The sequence below is a fragment of the Balaenoptera physalus genome (assembly GCF_965194825.1).
Source record: "Balaenoptera physalus genome assembly, chromosome: 10".
NCBI lineage: Eukaryota > Metazoa > Chordata > Mammalia > Artiodactyla > Balaenopteridae > Balaenoptera > Balaenoptera physalus.
This window is the reverse complement of record NC_138889.1, coordinates 75609568-75632798: the sequence shown is the minus strand read 5'-3', so window position 1 is coordinate 75632798 and position 23231 is coordinate 75609568. Positions and strand designations below refer to the sequence as shown.

Here is a 23231-nt window from a genome sequence, read left to right as displayed (position 1 = left end):
AATACCAGAAGGGAAATAAACCATGGAAGGAAAGACTGAAAACAGATGACCAAATTTGACTGCACTCAGACTCCATGCTAAGCCCCTCCCCTGGGAATTCACTCTAACATTATTTTTCTTAACCCCCAGCCTGTTACCCATATTGCAGGGGGCTAGCTTACCTCCCCGTAAAGTGGGTGTCTTTGACCAAGTTCCTCCCGTTTCACAAAAATTTTGTGAAACAGTAACTCGAATTTAGAAAATAAATGAACAATTTTTTTTTAAAGTTCAACTTGTATCACTTTGTACTTCTAGGACCAGAAAAGCAAGAAAATATCCATATTTATGGTATTATCTTTTTTGCAGTGATTCAGCTCTAATATAATCCCAATTTTTTTCATTTCAGGGATATTATGATATAAATAGTGAAGTGTTTTTAAGTTTGCCTTGCATCCTTGGAACCAGTGGAGTGTCTGAAGTCATCAAGACCACAGTGAAAGAAGATACAGTGACTGAGAAACTCCAAAGCAGCGCATCATCAATACATAGTCTCCAGCAACAGTTAAAACTTTGATTCTAAAGTTCAGAGTTACTTGAAAGGAAAGGTCATTTCATTTTACCAACATATATATAGGGCTGAGAACTTCTGTGTCTTATTATTTATCCTTACAAACTGCTTGGTTAAGGTAGATGGTTTCTTGGCTGGCTTTGTAATATGAATCCTTAGGTAGTTAGATAAGAAGGAAAAAAATCTAATTTTCTTTGTTGTTCTTGAGATATCTATACCGTTCTTTAAACCTACAGCAGAGATAAACATTCATCTGCAATATGCATCACTTTAAAATTATGTATCCTCAATTAGCAAAACAGCACTTTGGGAATACTTTGAAAATGATACATTTTTAAAGGAAAATTACTCTTTGACTGTTACAATAACCATGATAAGCCGAAGGCCTAGTATGGATTTACAAAATCTGTGCCAGCTATACACTCAAAGGATCCACAATTTAAGCTATTAATTTTTCTTCTTTAAAATACAGTTGGTATTAATAATAAAGCATTTTGTTTTCCCTCTTCAAATTAATTAGCTACCAAAAAAATGGAAAAGAATTTTACACGTACTTTAAAATAGTAAAAAGGAAAATGAAATTTTTTAATATATGAAGAAAAAGTATACTTTAATTTCCAGTGGGACTGTCCTTTCTGGAATTTTCTATAACCTCTTCCTGGGCTATATAAGATCTCCGACATCTCAAGAACGCACTGTGACATAAGTAGAACCATAGAGAATGATTTTTAGTGCAAGTAAGTTATGAATGAAAGCCAAGCAGTTTACTTTAAAGCTAAAATATGAGGCTTTCATAAAAGCCATTGGTCTTAATGGGGAGAGGTTGGGTGGGCTGATTGTCTGAGCAAATCCTTTAACTACTCCTGAAGAAATGATTTACTTTGGTGATGGGTCAATAATGACAATATCTTCATATGTGAAAGTTAGCATATTATTACGAATGTGACACACAACTAATAGCAACAACTAACATCAACACTTCTAGTATTTCTGGCAGTGTGATGAGCACTTTATTGTTTTATTCCTCAGGATTATTTATTAGTCCTCACAGTAACCCACTGAGGTAGGGACTATTATCATCATTTTATAGAGGAGGAAATTGAGGTTTAGTGCCCAAGATCTCATGACTAAGGGACACTTATATACAACCTCTACTTTTTCTAAGTACTAGAAGAGGGAAAAAGCATAAAAGCGGAAATAGTTACCACAAGACCCTAAAGCTGGGGTTCTATACTCTTATATTCTCATGTAGAGACTTTTTTTTTTCAATATAGTTTTTAGAAAGACTGATTCTCTGACTTCCCAGACTTGCCCTCAGCAACTAGCTGGGGGGGATGGGGGAGGTATGCACTGAAGTAGGCGTTTAGTTATGTAGTCATTCAGTTAAATAACTGGGAGCCTGCTATACACCAGATGCCATATTGGGCGCTGCAGATACAGTGGTGAGCAAACCTGGACTAGGTACAAGCCCTCATGGTGCTTATAATCTAGTATGGAAACACTAATCAAGTCTCACAAATAAATGTACAATTGCAAGTGTAATAAGTGCTGTGAAGAAGTCCCAGGTGCTTTGAAAGCATATTATAGGTAACCTAAACCTGGTCAATGAGATAGGAGCCAGATGGATTATAAGGGCAGACATACCTTAGGTAGAGAGGAAACAGTCAAACTAATGCTGATTTAGCATAATAATGGATGCTTATAATGATGAGCTTAAATCATAAAGAAAAGGTGAAATTATATTCAGTGTTCCATGTTTAAGTAGAAAAGTATTTAATATGCTTGGAAAGATTCACACCATAATGAACTAGTGTAAAAACATTGGCCATTTGAAGAGAAGAGCATTAGTTCTGTGTAATTTCACTGCATGGGTAGGTTATTTTGGTGTTAACTCTAATAGTATATCCTCACTGTCCTTTTGTATGAAATAAGAAAGTAAAACTAAAAGGACCATTTCTTGTGTTTTTAAAGTCGCCTTTTCTAATATCAGATACCTAATTGTGCTCTTGAACAATAACCTAATTACAAGATACTGTATAAATAGATGAATTGCTAAGAATTCACTACATTAATTATAAAAGGAACATGTCACTACAACAATACTTATTGCGTCTGTTATTCCGAGTACTGTGTTAGAATCTGAGTAGTCAAAAGATGAGTAATAATAGCCCTTGCCCTACAGAAGCCCACAATATAGAAGTAATTCTATCAGATATTTCCTTGAGTGTTGAGTATTATAAATCATATAGTAAGTTCCATATGTAAGTCAAGAAGCAGTACCACCACCACCTCACTGTGATTTGGTGATAATTTGACATTCATGATGCTTCTATTAACTTTCACTTTTTTCATCTTTCCAAAATCATGCAGTGTCTCTTGTTATGGTTTTTAATGGGGCTTGGATTAAAATGCTTCTTTGATATTGTAACAGATAAATATTTTATTTTCCAATTTACATTATAGTTATTCTTAAATATCAAGAATAATGAATAAAATAAACTTTGACTTTAAAATTACCGGGAGATTCCTAATTTATTGAGTGGAAGGAAATGTATTCAGATTGAGGAGAAAGATTCTTTCTTATAATTCATACAGTCCCCAGGATATTTAGTTACTTCATTTTAAGTGGCTTAAGTGCAAAATGAAGAGAATGGATTTTGTTAATTGTTTTCAAACTTTAAAAAATTATTTTTAACAAGAAAACCTTTTGAACAATATATTACCTACACTCTTCCAATTGATAAAAGTAGAATTGCTCTAATTGAAGTTGCTCCTGGGTAAGCTGTGGCTTTAAGAATAGTTTGAAAAGCACATTACTTTTAAGGGACAAAGAAGAGGTGTAGGGAAGGATAGACTGCCCTATAGTTTGGTTTGACTGGAGCTGTGTGCTTAACTAATATATAGTGTCCAAAGAAAGATACCTATTAAAATAGACTTTATTTTGTGTGTGTGTGTTGGCAACAATGTGTAATGATGCTTCCACAGGTTGTCAATTAGGCCCTCTTTGTGTATGTGACCTTCATTTAGATGCCAATTTAGAAGAGAATACCACAGCCTGTTCCCCAGTAGCACTATGCTAATATCATCCAAATAATCATACTTCACACCGTCAAACCCAAGCTTTACAGTACCTTGAACGGCACTGTACTTACAAAACTGGTGGTGATGTGCAATAATAATGACTAATATAAATGACCATGAGGAACTTTTATGGGTAGTAGAAATTCAATTAAGATAGAGTACCCACTCTTGCACTGTATAATAAGACAATGAGGATCTGAAGATGAGTCTGCCCTCAAAGACTTGGACTTTGTTAGTGGACAGGCTAGTACACACACGGAGTCCAAGGTAGAAGGTAGGATGTCTGGGCACCCAGGAGAAATGGGGGCTTGGATTAAAATGCTTAATCCAAGCACTTGGATTAGGGGAATGATTTCCTGTAGAAGAAATTACTGCCTGGCTTCCTGTGAAACGAGGGCTCTGCACTTTGCCCTCGGGAATGTAGTATGATGAACTTTTCACCTTAAAAATGAAAAACAACCTGATAATCAGAGAGATCCTGGGCATCGCCTTTTGCAAGCCTTTCATCTTAGAGTTGGAAAAAACTGAAGCCCGAACTAGCAGTGGATTTGCCTGCTATTATCAGAAGGGCAAGTCAGTGGCAGAACAGTTTTCTGACTCCAGTCCAGTGCCTTCCCACCTGATGAATCAATCGTTTAAGCTCACTGGCAAGATCTTCGTACTTCTTCCCCTCCCTGCACCTGCGCTCTTAGTCTAAGGGCAACTGTCAAAGACCTGCCAATCTTATCCCGGCTCAGAGTTTCCACCCTCGGAACAAGACTGCACTCTTGGAAAGATTCACAACATAATGAACTAGTGTAAAAACATTGGCCATTTGAAGAGAAGAGCACAAAACTGCACAAGATTGCTCGGCCAGCCGAGCTCTATCCACGCCCAACCTCGGTCACCGACCTCGGAAGTGACGTAAGGGAAGCGGAAGCGCTGGCGTGGTGGTCGACTTCCTGTTGGTAGAGGCTGGGGGGTGGGGGGCCGGCTCCGTGGTGTGCGACTGTGTGGGGCGGCCTGGGGCAGCCCCGGAGCGGCTGACCCTCTGCCTGTGGGGACGGGAGTCGCAAGGCGGCCGCCATGGCGGGGTCGGAGAGCCAGCTCAAGAAAATGGTGTCCAAGGTGAGGCCGCGGCGCGCTCGCCTCTCGGCGCGCACCCACCGCTCCCTTCCGCGCCGCCGGGGCCTTCCCGACCAGCCTAGCGAGCCCCCCTGGGCGGGCCCGAAGCCCCGGGCAGTGCCCGGCCGCCTCCGCCGCCCCAGCTCCGTGATGTCTGTCGCCCGGTGCCGGGATCCTGGGCCGGGGCCGGCGGGGGGCGGCGACGGTCAACAAAGGCGCGGAGCCGAGGCTGCCTGCCACCTGCCGCCCGCCCTCCTCTTTTCAGGGAGAGAGTTTGGAGCAGTCTTTGGGGCAGTATAGTTTTCGTCTTAGTTTTTATCAACACAAAGAGAGGGTTGTACTTAAAACTCGGTCACGGGCACTCCTCCACTTGTGTCCCAGTGTAGGGTTCGTCCGTCTTCGCCCTTCCCTCCCGGCCCCCGGAGATTGTGTCCTTTTCAGTTTGTATTCGTCACGCAGCTCAATAGCCGACCCGCGGGAGATCATAACTTTTGGTTGAATTGGCTCAGTTATAAGTAGAAACGTCCTGAGAAGCCAGAATACCGGTACCTCCCTACATCGGGTGAAATAAATAGAATTCCATTACCATTTCAGGGACTTTGATTTGCTAAGAGTGACTACCTTTAATTGTATGCTACTTATAACACGGAATTATTTGCTTTGAAATTTTTAATCTTCATCGTTGAAGACCGGTGTATTTTTTTCATTTTTTAAAAAAGCAGGTAGGCATTTTGTATTTAAAGCCATGAGTTATTTTGACAATTACTTAAAATGTGGCACCTGATACCGGAGTGAACTGGGTGGTTTTTTTGTTTTTTGGTTTTTTTCAGTTTACCAAAGCTAATTGGAATAACATGTATGTGAAATGGTTGAGTGTAGAATCTTCTCCAGTTAAACGATTAGCTTTACATACTTTTGTCAAAACAAGAATGGTAGGAAGCAAAGAAGTTTAAACAGTTTTCAATAGTATTAAAATACACTATTATGTATGAACTTATTCCTTTGAAAAATATACTTTTTCCTCCAGTAAAATCATCCCTATAGTCTTTGATGGAAGAGCAGATAATCTCTAAAGAGAAAGTGATGGTTTTTTAAATAAAGCTTCTCTTGATTGTTCTAATCATATCTTCTAGGCTTCTGATTTTCTTTCTTTTTTAAAAAAATTGAGGTACAGTTGATTTGATTTTCTTTCGAAAAGTAATTATCCTTAATTGTAGAGGAAGTTTTAGGGAGCCCTAGAAGATTGTGGCAGAGGTCTATGTTGTAACATTTATATATTGCTTTTTTTTTAAAGTATGTTGTTTTATATACTATGTAACTGAAGAGTATCTGTTCCGTACCATTTTTTTTATCTTTAAAGTTGATAACATTGCCCTTAAGGTTTATTCCTTAATTTATATGTATGAAGGTATTTACATACAAGGACAGGAATATTCAAATATTGGTTGTGAATTTTAAAAACCATAATTAGTTTTCCTAAACTTTCTGTAGAGGAACCTGCCTTCAAAGACAGAGGCAGGACATCTTTAGAAGATATTTTATACCTCCACCTGTCTTTTCCCTCCACCCTCTTCATATCCTAAGAACAAAAAAGGACATAGGGAAGAGGTGGGAGAGGGCATTCTGTCCTTCTTTTGGTTCTTGGCCCAATATCTGAAAAACCGAGTCTCTTACAAGTGGTGATGTCCGTTCTGAGTATCGACATGTTTTCTCTCCAGCCTGTGAATAGATAGATAGGTAGGAATAGTAAGTAGGATAATAGAAGCAATTTGTGGAATTTCTTCCTCCTGGTGGAGGGCTAGCTTCAGGTGTTATCCTTTCAGTTGGATGTGGTCCAGTGTAGGCATTGGTAGCCAGGACCTTGGACACATTGCTAGGGTGATGGTCCTTTACTCTTTATCTGATTCTGGGACTTCCATCACCCAACATGTTACTTTGGGCCACCTGCTTTGACTTATGTCTTTTTTGAGGTATAATTGACATAGAACAGTATATTATCTTTTTATATATTACTACAGCTATTTTTTTCCTTTGAGCATTTATTTTAGCTCCCAACTTAAATACAGCTTTTAGTTTAACAACCTCTCTGTCATTGTTTTTGCAGTTAAGAGAGGTATATTTATACTATTGGTCCATCTTGCTTTACACAAATAACTTTTATATTTTTCATACAGACAACTACCTGTATTCTTACATGCTATATCTACAGCATTCCTAGAGGTGGAGTCACTACTAACTAGGTAGGAGAGAGCTGGCACATTAAAGATTGTAATGCACTTCACACTGTTTTAGATTCTAGGGATACAACAGTGAACAGACAGTGTGGAATTTAAATTCTATTAGAAGGCAATAAACAACTCAGTAAGTACACTAAGTAGCATGTTAGAAGGTGTTAAGTACTTTGGAGAAAAGTAAAGCAGGAAAGGGTGATAGAGTGCTCAAACGTGAGAATAGGATAGGTTGCAATTTTATAGAATAGTAAAGGAAGGCCTTCCTGAGGTCTATTTGAGCAAGACCTGAAAGAGGTGAGGAAGCAAACTGGAACAATCTGGAGTAAGAACATTCCAGGAAGAAGGAAAAACAAGCACAAGGGCCCTGAGACAGAAGCTTGTCATGCATGATAGAGGAACAGCAAAGGGAGCTAAGGGGGCTGGACTGCAGTGAGCAAGGGGAAACAGTGCTGAATAAAGGGGTGGTAGATTTTGGAGGGTCTTGCAGGCCACTGTAAGCACTTTGGCTTGTACTTGGAGTATGGTGGGAAGCCCCTGATCTGTTAACAGTATAGCTCTAGCTGCTGTGCTGAGACTAGACTGTGGGAGGTTCAGTAGAGTGGAAGCAGAGACAACTCTAAGGAGGCAGTTGTAGTAACGTCAGTGTAGCTATGAAGGTAGTGAGGAGTGATCAGGTTCTGGATATTTTTGAAGGTAGAGCTAACAGGGTTTTCCGACAGACTCACTGTGGATGTGTAGGAAAGAGAGGCATCCAGGATAATGTCAAAGCTTTTGTCCTGAGCAACTAGAAGGATACAGACATGGAAGACTGTAAGAGGCATAGATTTTGGGGGGAAGAAAAGGAGTTCAGTTTAATCATGTTAAATTTGACATTCATTAGATATCCAAGTGGAGATATCAAATTGGTAATTGGATATACATGTCTGGAGTTCAGGAAAGAGGTTCAGACTGGAATTTTTAAATTTGGGAGTTATCAGTGTACAAATGTTATTTTAAGCCATGCATGGAGATCACCAAAGGAGTGAGTTGAGATAAAGAAGAGGACCAAGGACTGAGCCCTGGGGCTCAATATTATTAAGATAAGAGGTTAGGAGAAGAGAAAGAACCAGCAAAGACACTGAGAAGGGGCAGCCACAGAGAGGAGAAAAAGAAGCAGTGGTGTCCTGCAAATCAAGTGAAGAACATGTGTTAAGAGGAAGGAATTGACTTGGTTAAATGCTGCTGTGATAGGTTAAGTAAGATGAAGACTGAGGATTGGCCGTTGCATATGGCCATGTGTGGCAGTTAATGGTGACGTTAATGAGCAATTTCAGTGAAAGTGGAAAACCCTGATTGGAGTGGGTTTGAAGAGAATGGGTCTGGTCTTTGAGCATCAGTGGTTAACATCACGGAGAGATACCTAGATGTCATATGCTACTTGATGGAAAAACACCATCATCTGTGAAATGATCTTGCCAGAGAGAGGGGAAGACAGTGGAGGAAAAAAAAAGTAAAATTTAGAAAAAAATCATGACAAGATCATAACTTCCAGATCCAACTACTAATTCACAAGAAATACAAAGGGAATAGGAACATATATATTAAACTACACCAAGAGGACGCAGTTAGCAAAATCCAAACTGTGGGAGCTTCTGTAGGACAAATGAACCGATTTCTTCAACAAGTAAGTTTCAAGGGGTTAAAATAGAAATGGGCCCACTGATGAGGAGATAAATAAAATGTGTTATATCCATATAATGGAATATTATTCAGCAACATGAATGTACCTTGAAAACCTGCTAAGTGAAAGAAGGTAGTCATAAATGACCACAGACTATATAATTCCATTTATATGAAATGTCCAGAATAGGCAAATTGATAGAAACAAAGTAGATTAGCAGTTGTCTAGGGTGAAAGGGGATGTCGCTGGTGGAGTGAGTGGGTGATTGCTACAGGGTGTGCGTTTCTTTTGGGGGTGATGAAGATGTTCTAAAATTGATTGTGGTGGCGGTTGTACAACTCTGAATGTACTAACAGCCACTGAGCCTTACGTAAGTCACTTTAAATGTGTGAATTATATGGTATGTGAATTATATCTCAGTAAAGCTATTATCAAAAAAGAGGGGTGGGAGAGAATCTGTAGATTAAAAGAGGCCTAAAGGACATTTTAACAGATTGAAATATGTGGTCTTTATTTGGATCTCCATTCAAACAAACTAAAAAAAAAAAATGACATGAGACTGCATATTTTATGATATAAGGAAATAGTGATTATTTTAGTGTGATAATAGTATTGTGGGCTTCTTTTTAAAGTTCTTATCTTTTAAAGATACGTACTAAAATATTTATGGGTAATAGGATATGATGTTACCATTTGCTTCAGAATAATACAGGAGGAGGGAAAGGTGAATGAGATTATAGATTAAATAAGATTGGCTATGAGTTGATTGTTGAAGCTGGGTGTAGTGCTGAAGCAGGGGATTTATTATACTGTTCTACCTTTGGATACCTTTGAAATGTTCCATAATAAAAAGCTTGAAGAGGAGAGAGTAGGAAGAGAGCAATTACAGTCAGCAAAAGTAGGAAGCTCCTTGCAGGAGTTTGCTGTAAAGGGGAACTGAGAGAAGTTTGGTTGTAGGTGGCGGGGGAAGGGAGGTAAGGAATGTTTTTGTGGGAATAAGACAGGAGAAAGAAGAATATGTGTGTGGTAATAGTACTGATCCCATAGCATGGAAAAATTGGTGCTTCAGGACAAAAGAGGTCAAGAACTGCTGAAGAGATGCCTTTGAGTAGACCTGGATTTATTTCCTAATTTTTCTTGTATTTTCTCCCTTACTGTCTATCACTGTCTTTTGTGCTGGTCTCTGAGATTTCTTTGACTTTATATTCTAATCCTTCTATTGGATGTTTTATTTCTACTCTCACTTTTTTTTATGTCCAAGAGTCCTTTCTTTTCTGAGTGTTCTTGTTTCATGGATACAATATCATTTCTTCTTTCTTTGAAATTTTTAATGCTAATTCTTTTTGAAGTTTTCTTCTGCTCCTTGCATTATTTTTATTCTTAGTTCCTTCTTTCCGTTTCCGTCTGTGACATGTTTCTTGGAGTCTTTCTTTTTGGAATAGCTGACTGTTCCTTTTTAAGAGAGAAGCACTAAAAGCTGATTGAAAGCTTTGTGCGTGAATGGAGCTTGTCAGCTGGTGAGCTTCAGTGTGTTGTGAACAGATGGGGATCCCCATCTCCTGATTTCCTAATCTGCTAAGAGTGTGTAAGCAAGGTTCCTAGTTTTCCTGGACTGGAGCGGTACAAGGCAGGGGTATGAGAATACAATACAGCACGTGGTAAATTGCAAAATAGTATTGACGATGAATGCTGGAGAGGGAGAGATCGTTTTGGGCTAAAGGGAAGTCTGGAAAAGGATTCATTGAGAAGGAAAGTGATGTAAACTAGGTCTTTGAGAATGATTAAGATTTGATTTGGCGGAGGGCCTTTTAAGTTGGGAAAAGAGCTAAAATGGAGGTAAAAGTTTGAACAGGTGGCAGGAGAAAAAGCTACTGAGGTTCTTTCAGTCTTTATTTAATTAATGTTAATGATCACTCAGAACCATTATACTTTTAAGAAGAGTGCTATTAAGAAAATAAGATTTTAAGAAAATTAACCTAGCAGTAAAATATGGGCATTGGTTTTAAACTAAATTCATTTGTAATTTTCCTTTTCAGTACAAATACAGAGACCTAACTGTACGTGAAACTGTCAGTGTTATTACTTTATACAAAGATCTCAAACCTGTATTGGATTCATATGGTGAGTTTATATAATAAAAATATCAAGTACTATACTTTGAGTTTACTCTTTTTGTTAATAATTGTAGGTTTCCCATTTTCCCTTTAAGTTTGTTGGTTTTTTCATTGTAGGACTAACCTTCACCTAAAAAAAGTTGTGAGAGATAGGAAATTACAAGATCTAATAATAATATATTATATTTGTTTAGTTATTTTAAGTTTTAATATACTACTCTAACATAGAACTAATGCAAATTTAGAACTAGAGGTGATGTTAAAAATAGTTTAGTCCATCATTTCCCAAAATAGTATCCATAGTTGTGAAGAATGTTGCTTTGGGGGCATGGGTAGAGGGGATTCTGAGGTTAAGTTTGAGCACTTATAGATTAAACAAAATTAAATGGGTTTCTTTGCAACAAGATTTCTCAGAGCCTTTAATATGCTAATGTGTCATTATGCCTCACCTAGGGGGGAGAGAAGATAATACATTGTTCAGTATATTCTAAAGTTAATTAACTAGTGAACCTTTTTTCTCTCTAGAACATCTCTTTATATTCTTAGGAACACATTTTGTAAAACTATATTCTGGACTATCCTTTTCATTTTATAGATGAAGAAAACACTTAAAAACTATTGTCCTTAATTCTGTAGAGTAGGTAGCTGACAATTTGTGTCCACCTTCTATTGAGATGAAATAAAGTTGTGATTTAAGTAAGAAATGACAATATTGAGAGGGTTTTTTTTTTTTTTAACAGTCTTTTTGGCCCCACCAGTCCTAACATAATCTCTCCAACCCCATCTCCTGGTAAACACCAAATGTGCCAGGGCCAAGGGAAACCCATGCTGCCTCCTGCCCATTGTGAGGCCCTTGGCAATGAGGGCAAAGAGCTGAATTTTGTAGCTGAGACTCTCACTCGAAACTCCACTCGCCCCCAGGGCTTTGTAAACAGAAGCCTGGTGAGAGGCAGCACAGGGGAATCAATCCTGAATTTCCTGAACAACAAAGTCATGAACCGGAAGTCTTCTCCCAAACTAGGGCATAATTCTCCTTCCTGTCCACATACTGTACTATGGTATTTAGATCTGCAAAAAAACTCATATTACCAAAATTAGAGTTAATTTAAAAATGGCTTCAATGGGGGAATAAAGTGACAAAGGCTAGAACTTTATGGTAAGTGTATAGTTTTTACTGAAAACTAAAAGAGTAAATGTTGATCAAAACTGACAAAGACTCCAACATCATTGAACGAATATTATATATACAGCCACACAGCCTGGACCAAGTCTAAACCATTGTCATCAACATGCTTTTAGAGTAAATATAACCCTAAAATTAAATACGGTGGTCTTTTTAAAATACAAGATCAGAATAAATTACAGCACAGTTTATAATTGTTAATAGTAGGTAAAAGAACTGAGGTGTTCTTGTACTGCACATTACAGCCTTTCCTCTATGTAATACAGTGTTAATTCCAAATCATTATTACAGATAATAGCAGTCCATGTAACACAAAGTATGTGCCCTAGTTATTCAATCAATTATAGGTAGGAAAACTTGTGCGATGTGAGAAATATTTGTATTAAAAGAAGATGTCCGTATTTGACTGTGAAAACTTTTTTCCTTTTTCATACTGTGGGATACTACATTGGGATTGAGAATGACAGTGAGTGGGAATAAACATCTGAAAATATTAGGTTAATATTTAATATGGTGTCAGTTAATAGTGATTTTTAAGTAATTTTATAATCATGTTGGTTGGGGATCCAGAGCTCATATTATTGGGACTGTAGCATTAACATTTAATTTTCCAAGTAGTTCGTAGCATCTTTACTCATTCAAAAGCTGATCCCATTAAGTGAATCAACAAAGGATACTTTATTATTGGACAAAATGTATGAACATTAACAAGTTAGTCCCTTTCAAGGGTAATAATGTGTTTTAACTGTTGTTTCTGAAACATAAGAATAACTTATGTGGGAGCATCTGTGAAAATGCTTGTTGATTAACTCATTATTCTTACCTTTTAGTTTTTAATGATGGCAGTTCCAGGGAACTAATGAACCTTACTGGAACGATTCCTGTGCCTTATAGAGGTAAATGTCTTATGTGATTCATGTTTCCAGCATAGATGCATTTTAATTCACATTTAGTTGCCAAAGAATTGTAGGTAATTAAGCTTGCTTTCTTGTGACTTTCATGATAATATAGAAACTTCACCTCCTATTCTAATTGAACTTCGTTTGGCAGCAGCACCTAATATTTTCAGCTTTTTTCCCCTACTTCCTTACCAAGATATATCAACAAATAAGTGCCTCAGTGCACTGGAAGAGTTTGTTTCAGAGAATCAAAGAATCTTAGAACTAGAAAGGGATCTTAGCTGCCTCCTAGTTCAGCTCCCACCCTACTCAAACTTATCTGACAATGGGAAGCTGTATAGTATAGTGACTAAGATAGAGGCTTTACAGTCAGGGCAGAGTAGGGTTTTAGTTCTCCCTCTGTAATCTATTAGTTTTGTGACAATGGGCATCTGTAACATTTGGATAATAGTACCTAACTCAAAGAAGAATTAATTTGTAATAATGTATGTAAAGGACTTAGCACAGGGGCTGGTATATCAAAAGTAGCTATTATTTATGGTTGTAATGCTGATGATGGATAATTACGTCTCTGTTAGTCAGCCACCCTCTCCTGGAATACTTACAATGATAATGGAGCATTCAGCTTCATGAGCAACTGTGGACAGCTCTGTTTGTTAGTTATTCCTTGTGACTAGCTAAGACCTGTGTCTCAGTAACCTACCCGTTGATTTTATATAGTACCTGCTATGCGTGGGGGAAAAGGGCTAGGGATACAAAGGTGAATAAAGGATGTACCTTCTCTGGAAGAACATACACAAATAGGGGAAACAGGGAATAAATAGATATTTACACTATTCTATACCTGTTATAGAATAATGAAATATAAAGGTGCTGTGAGATTATAGAGGAGAACAAGAACACGTGGGAAGGTCATCAAAGAAATGACGTTCAAATTTGGTATTAAAGGATGAGTGAACCATTCATAACAGAATGGACATCCCAGGCAGAGGGAAAAAACACTTGAGCATCAGCATTTTATAGAGCAAATACGAGTAAAATTCAGGATTACTGACTGCCTTTACCCCAGGAAGTAAGCTCTGGTGAGGGAAAAAGGTATGTGGGAGAGAGAAGGAGGCAGAAGACTATCGTAGACATAATTAAAGACATTTATTATTTTTTTCTTCCAGTTTTATTGAGATGTAATTGACATATAGCACTGTATAAGTTTAAGGTATACAGCGTAATGATTGACTTCATACATCAAGACATGATTACCTCAGTAAGTTTAGTGAACATCTGTCATCTTATATAGATACAAAATTAGAGAAACAGAAAAAAATATTTTTCCCTTGTGATGAAAATTCTTAAGTTTTCATCAAGTTGCGATGTTTACTCTCTTAACAACTTTCATATATAACATACAGCAGTGTTCATGACATTTATCATGTTGTACATTACATTCCCAGTACTTAGTTTTTTTTTTTTTATTTCTGGCTGCGTTGGGTCTTCGTTGCTGCTCGCGAGCTTTCTCTGGTTGCGGCGAGCAGGGCTACTCTTCGTTGCGGTGCGTGGGCTTCTCATTGCAGTGGTTTCTCTTGTAGCGGAGCACGGGCTCTAGGCGCGCAGGCTTCAGTAGTTGTGGCACCTGGACTCAGTAGTTGTGGCGCACGGGCTTAGTTGCTCCGTGGCATGTGGGATCTTCCCGGACCAGGGTACGAACCTGTGTCCCCTGCATTGGCAGGCGGATTCTTAATCACTGCGCCACCAGGGAAGTCCCCTTGCTTATTTTATAACTGGAAGTTTGTACCTTATGTCTACTGTCCTACAGTTCTCCCTTCCCTCCAGCCCTCACCTCTGATAACCACAAATTTGATCTCTTTTTCTGTTTGTTTGTTTATCTGTGTGTGTTTGAAATATAATTGACCTATAACACTGTGTTAGTTTCTGTTACACAACATAGCAATTTGATATTTCTATACCTTTCAAAATGATCAACATGATAAGTCTAGTTACCATCTGTCACCATACAAAACATTACATAATTATTGACTGTATTCCCCACACTGTACATATCATACTGTGATTCATTTATTTTACAGCTGGAAGTTTGTACCTCTTAATCTCCCTCACCTATTTCTCTCCTCCCACCTTCTTCCCCTCTGGCAACCACCTCTTCTTTGTATCTATGAGCCTGTTTCTGTTTAGTTTTGTTTGTTCATTTGTTTTGTTTTTTAGATTCCACATATAAGTGAAATCATACAGTATTTGTCTTTCTCTGTCTGACTTGTTTCACTTAACATAATACCCTCTAGGTCTATCCATGTTGTCACAAATGGCAAGATTTCATTCTTTTTTATGGCTCAGTAATATTCCATTATGTATATGTACACCACATCTTCTTTATCCATTCATCTATCAGTGGGTACTTAGGTTGCTTCCATATCTTGGCTATTGTAAATAATGTTGCAGTGAACATAGGAGTGCATATATCTTTTCAAATTAGTGTTTTCATTTTCTTCAGATAAATAACCAGAAGTAGAATTGCTGGCTCATATGGTAGTTCTATTTTTAATTTTTAAGTAATCTCCATACTGTTTTCCATAGTAGCTGCGCCAGTTTATATTCCCACCAGCAGTGCACAAGGGTTCTCTTTTTCATACACACACACACACACACACGCATACATATATGTAAATTTTATTTAAACTAAACCTTTGTTCCTTCACCATTTTTTTGTATGGCACAGTTCCTAAGCCTAAGTAATTCTGGAGAATCCATCATTTTCACAAAGCAAAGAATTCTAGATGGTGGAAATAAAGTTATGTTTTATGTATTAGGATATATTTTATTGGAGTCTTTTTTTTTTTCATTGTAGAAGTAGTTTTGGGTGAAAAATAAATCCGAAGTCCCATAACTGATTTCTTTAAGTGAATTTTATGTGTATATACTTTTATGAAGTAAAACTGTTTCTGAGTGGGGGAAATGTATCTGAATTATGTTAGGTGATTCAAATGTTTGCTTGGGACACTGGGCTTTAACCTTAGGAAGAAAAGTCTTTGATTTATGTTCAGTATATTAACTATCAGGTCCTTTGAAACACTGTTCATTTTGACTATATATAGTCAAATTTCTCAACTGAGAGAGATTCTATTACATAAAGCAAAAAAAAGGGGATGACATCATTGATTCTGAAACTACCACTGAAAATGCCATATTCATTGGTCAAGCTGTGGCCACCAGTCAGCATCTGTTTGACACTTGGATTAGGTCTTACAGTGTGACTTTTGGCAAGGGAATTTCAAGTCTAGCATATCACTTTCTGAAAGGACACCATTATATATGGTCTTCCTTCTGTATCCTTTACCAGTGAACTTTATTAACTGAAGCGACAAGAGTCAAATAACAAAGAATGGCTTGAACCAAAAGATAATTTGTGAATAACGTTTTTACGGCAGTAAGTACACTTACTACACTGGCAGAGTAGTAATTAATTAGCTCCTTAATCCTGCTCATGTATTTTACAAACTGAAAATTTGAGAAACTGATGTTAAACAGAACTTTGAAACATAAAATATTTGTTGTGATTTTTTTAAAAAGTGTTGCTTAGTTGTAGCTCTTTCTTGCTTACCTACTAAGCCATTATTGAAAAATAATAAAAGTAGAGTAACTGAAGTTTCTCTTTCTTTCTCAGGTACTACATATAATATTCCAATATGCCTGTGGCTGCTGGACACATACCCATATAATCCCCCTATCTGTTTTGTTAAGCCTACTAGTTCAATGACTATTAAAACAGGAAAGCATGTGGATGCTAACGGGAAGATATATCTTCCTTATCTACATGAATGGAAACACGTAAGTATTAACAGAGTGTTCTGTGAATTCGTTGTATTTTGTATATTTTGTTCACTAGCATTTACTTTCTGTTAACTCTCAAGGAGGATTAAAGGAGAATAAATTCACATAAGATCACTAATCACTGACCTGGGTAATTGAAAAAGGCTCTTTAAAAGAAACATGTCTGGACTTCCCTGGTGGTGCAGTGGTTAAGAATGCTCCTGCCAATGCAGGGGACACGGGTACAAGCCCTGGTCCGGGAAGATCCCACATGCTGCAGACCAACCAAGTCCACATGCCACAACTACTGAGCCTGCACTCTAGAGCCCGTGAGCCACAACTACTGAGCCCACGTGCCACAACTACTGAAGCCCGTGCTCCTAGAGCCCGTGCTCCGCAACAAGAGAAGCCACTGCAATGAGAAGCCCATGCACCGCAACGAAGAGTAGCCCCTGCTTGCCACAACTAGAGAAAGCCCCCGTGCCACAACGAAGACCCAACGCAGCCAAAAATAAATAATAAATAAGTAAATGAATTTATAAGAATAAATAAATAAATGAAACATATCTTATATTTCTATAGAACTTGGTAGTTTATAGAATACGCATAGTCACTATTTTATTTGCTTGAGTTGAACCTTTAAGAATAGATAGAATTCACATATGGGAAATGCATTTAAAACATATTGGGGGGCTTCCCTGGTGGTGCAGTGGTTAAGAATCCACCTGCCAATGCAGGGGACATGGGTTCGAGCCCTGGTCCGGGAAGGCCCCACATGCTGTGGAGCAGCTAAGCCCGTGCACCACAACTACTGAGCCTGCACTCTAGAGCCCGCGAGCCACAACTACTGAAGCCTGTGTGCCTAGAGCCCCTGCTCCACAGCAAGAGAAGCCAGTGCAATGAGAAGTCCATGCACCGCAACAAAGAGTAGCCCCACTTGCTGCAACTAGAAAAAGCCCGCGCTCAGCAACGAAGACCCAACGCAGCCATAAATAAATAGATAGATAGATAAATAAATTTATTTATTTGAAAAAATATATATATTGGGTTGGCCAAAAGGTTCAGTTGTTTTTTTCCATAAGATGGCTTTAGTAGCACTTAGTTGTCTTTAACTTCATTCGAAACAATTTTGTTAGATTGTATGTGATAGCTGTCGTATCAACGTGCATTTAAAAACACATCAAAATTGGTGGATTTTTGTGTCGCCATTCATTTTAATATTGAAGATGGAAGAAAAACAACATTTTTGGCATATTATGCTTTATTATTTCATGAAAGGTAAAAATGCAACTGAAACGCACAAAAAGATTTGTGCAGTGTATGGAGAAGGTGCTGTGATGATCGGACGTGTCAAAAGTGGTTTGCGAAGTTTCATGCTGTAGATTTCTCGCTGGATGATGCTGCATGGTCGGGTAGACCAGTTGAAGTTGATAGCAATCAAATCAAGACGTTAATTGAGACCAGTCGACATTATACAACGTGGGAGATAGCTAACATACTCAAAATAGCCAAATCAAGCATTGAAAATCATTTGCACCAGCTTGGTTATGTGAATCGCTTTGATGTTTGGGTTCCACGTAAGTTAAGCAAAAAAAAACTTTCTTGACCATATTTCCGCATGCAATTCTCTACTTAAACGTAATGAAAACGTTCCGTTTTTAAAATAAATTGTGATGGTAGGTGAAAAGTGGATACTGTACAATAATGTGTAACGGAAGAAATCATGGGGCAAGCGAAATGAGCCACCACCAACCACACCAAAGGCCGGTCTTCATCCAAAGAAGGTGATGTTGTGTATATGGTGGGATTGGAAGGGAATCCTCTATTATAAGCTCCTTCAGGAAAACCAAACGATTCATTCCAACAAGTACTGCTCCCAGTTAGACCAACTGAAAGCAGCACTCGACAAAAAGCATCCAGAATTAGTCAGCAGGAAACACATAATCTTCCATCAGGATAACGCAAGACCGTGTGTTTTTTTGAAGACCAGGCAAAAACTGTTACAGCTTGGCTGTTCTGATTCATCCACCATATTTTTTTTTTTTAATTTTTATTTATTTATTTATTTATTTGTTTATGGCTGTGTTGGGTCTTCGTTTCTGTGCGAGGGCTTTCCATAGTTGCGGCGAGTGGGGGCCACTCTTCATCGCGGTGCGCAGGCATCTCATTATCGCAGCTTCTCTTGTTGCGGAGCACAGGCTCCAGACGCGCAGGCTCAGTAATTGTGGCTCACGGGCCCAGTTGCTCCGCGGCATGTGGGATCTTCCCAGACCAGGGCTCGAACCCGTGTCCCCCGCATTGGCAGGCAGACTCTCAACCACTGCGCCACCAGGGAAGCCCACATCTGCCATATTTACCAGACATTGCACCTTCAGATTTCCATTGATTTCAGTCTTTACAAAATTCTCTTAATGGAAAAAATTTCAATTCCCTGGAAGACTGTAAAAGGCACCTGGAACAGTTCTTTGCTCAAAAAGATAAAAAGTTTTGGGAATATGGAATTATGAAGTTGCCTGAAAAATGGCAGAAGGTAGTGGAACAAAAGGATGAAAACGTTGTTCAATAAAGTTCTTGGTGAAAATGAAAAATGTGCCTTTTATTTTTACTTAAAAACAGAACACACTTTTTGGCCAACCCAATAGTATACTGGTGGCATATATTTGTGAAACTGTTCAAATCTCATTACTCAAAGTGTTCCTATCAAGAAGTAATACTAGTAAGAAACTTCTGTTTCTGCCTCTGATGGTATAGCTCTGGCAGTTTCTATCCAAAAAAATGCTAGAAAAGCCAAAGTACAAACAACATCTGTGGAAGGCTCTGGAGAACTGTTGAGGCAATTAGGACTTGAAGGGCCAAGATCCTTGCTGCAAAGAGATGAGTCAACATTCTGCCAGTTTTCCCTAAGAGTATTTACTGATTCTTGGTACAGAGTGAGAGGCTGAGAATCTGGGCAGAGGGCATTAGCTAGAGGCAAAGAAGACTGCACAGTTTCTAACACTCTCACAGGGCTGAAAAGACAACAGTTGCTGTTCTGTCTGCCAGGCAGCCAGTATCTTAGGAGCCAAGATTTGGGAGAAAAGGAAGCTACAAAGAAGCGAGCCAGATACTTTGAGTTTCCCCCTTAAGGGATATGCTGAATTCCTAAATTTCAAAGACAAGATGCTAAAAAGCTAAGCAGAAAGCCTCTGAAATTCATAGCCAAGTTCTCAGCAGTCTTAGGTTGAGGAGGCAGTATGAGTTTGGAACCACTCAAAAGGAGGAGGGGTATGAGTAAACATCCTAGGCTCTCAGTTGGCACCACTGGAGGAATACACCCCATGAGTGGGAACTCAGGCAGAATAAGCCCTATAAAACTCCACCCTTGAATCAGTTCAGTGCCTGATTATATTAAGGTGATTCTCACGGTATCTGCCGGCCATAGGATAGAGTGAACTGTTGCTGGAAGAAGATAATATATAGAGCCTTGTCTAATTTTTCACGAAGTGTCCGATGTACAATTTTAAATTATCAAGTACATCAAGAGACAGGACAAAGAGGGAAAAAAGACAGTAGAAACAGGATACCACCCCCCAGATAACCCAGTTATCAGACACAGACTTGAAAATGATTGTGGTTAGTATGTTCAATATGGAGAATTAATTGTAATATAATTATATTTAAAATGAACCAAATAGAAATCTTAGAACTGAAAAATAGAATAATAAAAATTAAAAACTCAATAGAGGGACTTCCCTGGTGGTGCAGTGGTTAAGAATCCGCCTGCCAATGCAGGGGACATGGGTTCGAGCCCTGGTCTGGGAAGATGCCACATGCCATGGAGCAACTAAGCCCGTGTGCCACAACTACCGAGCCTGCGCTCTAGAGCCTGCGAGCTACAACTACTGAGCCCACGTGCTGCAACTGCTGAAGCCCACGCACCTAGAACCCGTGCTCTGCAACAAGAGAAGCCACTGCAATGAAAAGCCCGCACAGCACAACGAAGAGTAGCCCCCACTCTCTGCAACTAGAGAAAGCCCGCGCGCAGCAACGAAGACCCAATGCAGCCAAAATAAAATAAATTTAAAAAACAAAACAAAAAAACTCAATAGATGGGTTTAATAGCAGATTAGACTCATTAGAATAGAGAATTAATGAACTGGTTTATGAATATGTTATATTTTTAATGCTGTTGACGTAGGAATAAACCTTACAAAAGATGTACAAATCCATTATGGAGAAAATTTCAGATTTTATTGAAAGATATTAAAGAAAACTTAAGTCAAAAAAAGAGAACCTTATTCATGGATTGGAAGACTCAGTATTATAAATATGTTGGTTCTTTACAAATTGATCTATTTCTTAACAGAAGTGTTTGTTTCTTTGCGTATTTGTTGATTTTGTGAACTTGATAAGCTGAATCCAAAGTTTATATGGAAATGCAAAAGATTAAGAATAGCCAAGAAGAATAAGGTGGAAGGGACTTGCCCTAGAGGTATCAAAATGCATTTTAAATAACTAGTAATTAAGATGGTATGGAATTGTCAGAGAAATATTCAAATGGATAGATGGAACATAATAAATAACCCAGAAAAAAGATCCACTATACAGACATACCTTGGAGATATTGCGGACTCAATTCCAGACCACTGCAGTAAAGCAAAATGTTGCAATAAAATGAGTCACACAAGTTGCATGGTTTCCCAATGCATGTAAAAGTTATGTTTACACTATACTGTAGTCTATTAAATGTGCAATAGTGTTATATCTAAAAAAACAGTATTTATGCCTTAATTAAAAATACTTTATTGTATCTTATAATAAAGCATAATAGAATATGAAAAAGAATATATATATGTATAACTGAATCACTTTGCTGTACAGCAGAAATTAACATTGTAAATCAACTATACTTCAAGAAAATAAATTTTAAAAAAATACTTTATTGTTAAAAAATGTTAACCATCATCTGACAACGCAAGGTTGCCACAGACCTTCAATTTGTAAAAACTGCAGTATCTGCAGAGGACAATAAAGCTAAGCACAGTAAGAAAAGGTATGCCTATACATAAACACTTGACGTATAACAGTGGTGTTATAGTAGGTAAGTGGGGATAAGATTAACTTCAGTCATGGAGTTAGGACAGTTAGATTCCTACTTGTATAATATACAAAAATCAATTTCAGGTAGATTGTGCAAGGCAAAAAAATAAGACTTTTAAAACATAATATAGGAGACTGCCTTTCATGATCTTGTAATAGGTGAGGTTTTTTTTTAACAAGATGGAAAACTTTTACTATAAAGGAAAAGACAACTAAATTTTACCTTGAGCTTATGCAGATTAAGAACTTCTGTTCATGAAAGACACATTAAAAAGTGTGAAAAGACTAACCACAAACTGAAAGAATATACTTGTAGTACTTAACACCCACAGGGTAACGTCCAGAACATAAAAATAACTTTTGGGAATCATTAAAAGAAAGAAGACCAATAGAAAAATAGATGAAACTCTTGAACAAGTACTTCACAAAAGAGAAATCCTAATGGCCAGTAAACATATGAAAAGATGTTTAATCCTGCTAGTAGTGAGGGAAATATAAATTAAGACCATAACGAGATACCATTACATGCACATTAAATTTGCACTACCAGTTGACAACGCTAAGGGTTAGAGAGGATGTGGAGCAAAGGGAACTCTTAGACACTGCTGATGGGAGCAAAATTGACACAACTACTCTGGAAATTAGTTTGGCATTACCTAGTACAGTTGTAAGTGCCCATGCCCTATGTCCTAGCAGTTCCACTCCTTGGTATGTACACTAGAGCAGGGTTTCTCAACCTCAGTGCTACTGGCGTTGTGGGTTGGATAATTCTTTATTGTGGGAGAGCTGTTCTGTTCATTATAGGATGTAGGATCCCTGGCCTTTATCCACAAGATGCCAGTAGCATGACACAGTTGTGACAACTGAAAATGTCTCTAGACATTTCTAAATATCCACTGGGAGACAAAAATAGCACCCCCAGTTGATAACTACTGCACAAGAGTAACCCTTGTGGGCTTCCCTGGTGGCGCAGTGGTTGGGAATCCGCCTGCCAATGCAGGGGACACGGGTTTGAGCCCTGGTCCAGCAAGATCCCACATGCCATGGAGCAACTAAGCCCATGCGCCACAGCTGCTGAGTCTGTGTTGGAGAGCCCGTGAGCCACAACTACTGAAGCCCGCACGCCTAGAGCCTGTGCTCCGCAACAAGAGAAGCCACTGCAATGAGAAGCCTGCGCACCACAACGAAGAGTAGCCCCCGCTCGCTGCAACTAGAGAAAGGCCGCGCGCAGCATGCAACTAGAGAAAGGCCGCGCGCAGCAGCCAAAAAAAAAAGAGTAACCCTTGCACATACATACTAGGAAACAGAGCAAGAATGTTCATGGCAGCATAAATAACCAAAGACTGGATACAACCCGTATGACTGTTAACAACAGGAGAGTGAATAAAGAAGTTGTGTATTCATTCAGTGGAACACCATACAGCAATTAAAATGAATTTATAACTATGCTCTTTAACAGGAATGTATCTTACAGACATTGTTGAAATAAGTCTCAATAGAATCCACAGTTTGAT

The 23231-nt window shown here is 38.4% G+C and overlaps 2 protein-coding genes across 9 annotated transcripts in view; both read left to right on the top strand.

Annotated features, from left to right (window-relative positions):
- The window catches only part of UEVLD (UEV and lactate/malate dehyrogenase domains), a 45912-nt gene extending 42849 nt beyond the window's left edge, over window positions 1–3063 (top strand). For all 7 annotated transcript variants that reach the window (XM_082476663.1, XM_082476661.1, XM_082476662.1 and 4 more), the window contains one exon: window positions 386–3063. In XM_082476663.1, the coding sequence (XP_082332789.1) occupies window positions 386–553 (168 nt within the window). In that variant the 3' untranslated portion in view covers window positions 554–3063. The remainder of the gene's footprint in view (window positions 1–385) is intronic.
- A 1496-nt stretch (window positions 3064–4559) lies between these two features.
- TSG101 (tumor susceptibility 101) overlaps window positions 4560–23231 on the top strand; it is a 49255-nt gene continuing 30583 nt past the window's right edge. Inside the window, exons 1-4 of one of the 2 annotated variants that reach the window (XM_082476689.1) lie at window positions 4560–4735; window positions 10660–10744; window positions 12751–12816; window positions 16493–16656. In XM_082476689.1, coding sequence (XP_082332815.1) covers window positions 4694–4735; window positions 10660–10744; window positions 12751–12816; window positions 16493–16656 — 357 coding nt within the window. In that variant the 5' untranslated portion in view covers window positions 4560–4693. The remainder of the gene's footprint in view (window positions 4736–10659; window positions 10745–12750; window positions 12817–16492; window positions 16657–23231) is intronic. The other variant, XM_082476690.1, reaches the window with a different exon arrangement.